The sequence below is a fragment of the Macrobrachium rosenbergii genome, chromosome 23, assembly GCF_040412425.1.
Source record: "Macrobrachium rosenbergii isolate ZJJX-2024 chromosome 23, ASM4041242v1, whole genome shotgun sequence".
Lineage (NCBI taxonomy): Eukaryota > Metazoa > Arthropoda > Malacostraca > Decapoda > Palaemonidae > Macrobrachium > Macrobrachium rosenbergii.
The window spans coordinates 61,004,580-61,009,131 of NC_089763.1; the positions used below are offsets into that span (position 1 = coordinate 61,004,580).

A 4,552-nucleotide genomic window follows, 5' to 3' on the forward strand; every position below is an offset into this window, starting at 1 on the left:
CATCCGGGTACTAGTGCTATGAGGTCACTCGCGCGAACTGTGGTGTTTTGGCCTAATATTGACATGGACCTTGATCTAGTCACTAAATCTTGTGCGGAGTGCTTTGCAAATAGTAGTCCTAAAGGTGTTAAACCATCTAGTTGGCCAGCAACCCATTCTGTGTGGCAGAGGCTCCATGTCGACTGGTGTGGCCCATTAGAGGGTTTTATTTTTCTCATTATTATTGATTCCAAATCTAAGTTTCTGGATGTCCATGCTTCCAAACACTTAACCTCATCTAAAACTGTAGAACTATTACGGAAAACCTTTTTGTAGATTTGGTCTACCTGAAGAGCCTCGTATCAGACAATGGGCCCTGCTTTATCTCAAAAGATTTCAAATCATTCATGGGTTCTAATAAAATCTGTCACACACTAAGTGCCCCTTATCACCCTCAGTCAAATGGCCTGGCTGAACGAGCTGTTCAGGTTTTCAAAAGATTGTTCATCAAATTCTCATCAGGTGATATTAGTTTAAGATTAAGTAGACTGTTGTATCATTATAGATGTACGATACATTCTAGTACTGGACGCTCACCAGCAGAATTGTTGTTTGGCAGGGCATTTAGATCTGCTCTTGATCACTTAAGACCCCCTCTAACTAGTCCTGAGAAGGCTAAAAACTCTCAATTTAAATCCAAATTTCTAGTGGGTGATGCAATTTTCTTTAAAAATTTTGGCGTCGGAGCTGAGTGGTTGCTGGGTAGTGTGGCTGAAGTAATCAATGCTAAAAATTTCAAGGTAAAATTAGCCTGTTCTGACAATGTGATTTGCAAGAGGCATATCTCCCAAATGTTTCATAGACAGATTCCTGTTCCCCCAGCTGATAGTGCTGGTGCCATTAATGATGATAAGAATGTGCCTGTCTTAAGTCAGAGTTTACCACCACCTGCAGTCTCTAGTAATGTGCCTGCTGACCAAAATGTTTCTCCTCAGAATATTCCAATAACTCCCATTAAGGACACCAACAATGCTGGTGAATGTCCTCATACTGAGATTGCCATGTCACCATCGAACCCAAGTGATCTTGATTTGTGTACTCCTTGCATACCTAAAAATACTCACAAAAGGTAACCAGGTCGGGTCGCGTGTCTAGGCCCCCATTACGATTGAATTTATAACTCCATATTGAGGCACTTAGAAAAAAAAATTCCCTCTTGATAGTCCAGTGTTATTGTTTCCATATGCTGTTGTGTCCGTTATGTATGTTTCTGTTTTTGTTATTTTTTTGGAAGGAGAAATGTTATAACCTTGATAAAAGAGAGACATTACTATTTTCCTATTTTGTGACGCTGGCGGCCCGATCGAGAAGAAAGAAGAGAAGAGTAAACAAGAAGGGCAGCTAGATCATGGCAATAACTCTAGGTGTAGTATATTAAGATGTAAACCTGTACCATAGGGAAGGGACAATAAACAAGTGAGTACTTTACACGAAGTGTGTATTTAATCCACCTTAAGCCCACGAAAGTCTTAAGTTATGACAAACCTCCCATTTTCTATGGCTCCTTTCCCGCAAGCCACATTTTTATCTATGCAAATATATATCTGTTATTGATTAATTTGTGCCTGTTTATGTTGTACATGTGTCAGAACATTATTGTGTCAATTCTTGTAATTTTATCTTTACATGTTATTTGTATTTATCTGTCCTGTTTCACATTGAGAACAATTGACCTCATGTCACCTGTATCCTATTGTATGCCTTTGTATGATGTCCACACGCCGCTTTATAAGTGGTCTGCTTTCTTAATAAACCAGCATTACATGTCCTCCTGCTCTCTATTTTGCACCTCTTACAAGTACATGATCAGAATGCTTGCATGGCAGTGCAAGTAGTGATGATTGTACATGAATCAAGACAACAATGGTTAGAGAGAAATAGACAGGAATATTGTATGGTAGAAGTTGCGTTCCTTCGAGCGATCACCGCTGATGCACGGGAGAGAGAAAGAGAGAGCACGGGATGCTTTGTTGTCTTGTTTTGTCCGATGGCTGACTCACACGCACGTGTGCCCATAGGACCGCCATGTGGTCCCTTACAGTACTCCCCTCCAAGCAAGGCCCCAATAGTGGAAATTGTCTTGCTGACAATTCGAATGGGCGCGAAGGGCTTGGGGTTTGGGCGGGCAGCAAGCTGAAGGGCAACGCCAGTCAGGATGACGCCGGCAGGAACTTGAGGAGGATGGCAGTGGGCTGAAGGATGACATCAGCTGATCCTTTGGTAGCCAGCTCAAGGGGGACGGCAGCAAGCTCAAGGATGACGTCAGCTGATCCTTCGGTAGCCAGCTCGAGGGGGACGGTAGCAGGCTGAAGGATGATGTCGGCTGGTCCTTCACTGGTCAGCTCGTCAAGTACAAGTTTGGGGCGGGGTCAGGCTGCCTGGAGGAGGTGTCCAGGACTCCGGTGGTGGGGTGGGTCATCTCGAGGGTCGAACATCTACTGAAGGCTCGGGAACATCGGGAGGTTGGGTCGAGGAGATGGCGAAGGATTCATTGGCGCGTGGATCGGACGTCTACCATCAGCTCCTTCGGGTCACTCCAGGGTCACCAGTGTAAGGAAAGTATTGAGTAACATACTGGCTGGGTGTTGTCTAGTTTATTACTGGTTCCTTACTGTGTATGTGTACAGAATCTTCATGGTTGTTATTGGCTGGTGCGAGCCGCAACGTAGTTTTTAAACACAGACAAGACAAAACAGAGATTATGTTTCGGACATTGTGCTTGTCGACAGACAAACAGATGGCGATTGTGAGAGACAATATAAACGTACAATGATAAAACGTAGATCAATGGAAAGGCCAGGAAATTTCACATATGGACATTTGCATGAGATTCGAGACAGATTAATGAATACAATGCAGTACTATAATATATGTGAAATTACGAGACTTTGGTGTCTTCACAAACAGAAACATACATACAGGTTGATACAGAAGATTCGGTGGAACATTGTGAGTACATGATCTAAATGCTTGCATGGCAGTGCAAGTAGTGGTGATTGTACATGAATCAAGACAACAATGGTTAGAGAGAAATAGACAGGAATATTGTATGGTACAAGTTGCGTTCCTTCGAGCGATCTCCGCTGACGCACGGGAGAGACAGAGAGAGAGAGAGAGAGCACGGGATGCTTTGTTGTCTTATTTTGTCCGATGGCTGACTCACACGCATGTGTGCACATAGGACCGCCATGCGGTCCCTTACAATAGGTATATCTTAATAACCTAGTATTAAAGGATAACTGGTTCAAAATACCGTCTTATAGTTGTATGGTTATGAGGCCATAGTAATTCAAAAGGCTTAATTGAAGGCACTTATGAAAGACTGTTACGATTTTGCCTTTATTACAAGAAAACATTAAATAACAATGCAATTATTTCCAACAATAAATGGCAGTGCAATTATTCACAAAAAAACAAAAAGGATACATGAATTCAAATCAGCACGTGCCTGCCATTAATCACTAGACTTAATAAAAGTATGATAGCATGCCCCTACCTATCCCATGGACAATGAAATATTAGTAAGCAATAAAACAACCATGTTATCTGATGGCCCAAGGAGAGAAGAGAGCGAGATGGTGATTCCACCTGCTTTTATACCCGCAGGGTACGATAGTTGCAATATGGAAATAGCAAATATCAAGTGAGGATTGACCTGTGACTCTACACAAATAAAGGACAATGATGGAGTTTAATCACAAGTGTACATATGCAAAGCCAGGATCTAGGATCAATAGGTGAGCGTGAATTTATCTTGGTTTGGCAGACAAGTAGCACATGAAATTGGCGCGAACATGTATGATTTTAGCGCAAACACGCAGGATCTTGGCGCCAATCTGAAAGTTTAGTTTCGATGCAATAAAAATTCCAGAGCACATGAAATAAATTGGGAGTTACTTAACACAACCACACTACCTATCAAAATCAGTTAAGTGATATGTAGGATAAGTGCGTATCATGTTACTGATATCATCAGTAATACTACTGAATGGAATGTTGTTGTCTATGGTTAGCAACGCATACCTAACTCCGTCCGCGCCAAGATTTTGGCGTGAACGCCAGTTGCCCTGTACCCACCATAGGAATAAGACGCTTCTATAATAAACCATCAACACGGGAGTAGTGCCTCTTACTTACCCTGCCCATAGAGTATCCTCCAGCCCTAGGAGATCTGTTAATCAGCTCAGTGGTCTGGTAAAACTAAGGTATACTTACTTACCTATATGGCGCAGTGACAGAGTATTACCTATGCAGAATGTCGGGGTATCATAGAAGATCGCTGAAAAGCAACCCTAGATTAATAAGACCTAGAGACGCCAGAAGCAGCATCAGCGATGGCACAACAGTGGATATAAACACACTGGTTCAGGCATTAGGTACGGCCATACAAACAGGTGGGAATAATTCAGCACTGGGCAGGGGGAACAGCAAGCATATTTCACCCAAAAATTGCATGTATGTGATGTCAGCGGAGGATTTTAGGTGCTGGAAGTGATCTACGGAAGATTGGATA

General features: G+C 42.6%; 1 protein-coding gene across 1 annotated transcript; it reads left to right on the forward strand.

Annotated features, from left to right (window-relative positions):
• Positions 1-386: 386 nt before the first annotated feature.
• LOC136851137 (uncharacterized) lies at positions 387-1,112 on the forward strand. The gene has a single exon (XM_067125104.1). It carries the CDS (start codon positions 387-389, stop codon positions 1,110-1,112), a length of 726 nt encoding a protein of 241 aa, XP_066981205.1.
• Positions 1,113-4,552: the final 3,440 nt, after the last annotated feature.

Coding starts and splice junctions, on each gene's coding strand:
- LOC136851137 (XM_067125104.1), top strand. CDS start 387: ATGGGTTCTAATAAAATCTGTCACACACTAAGTGCCCCTTATCACCCT.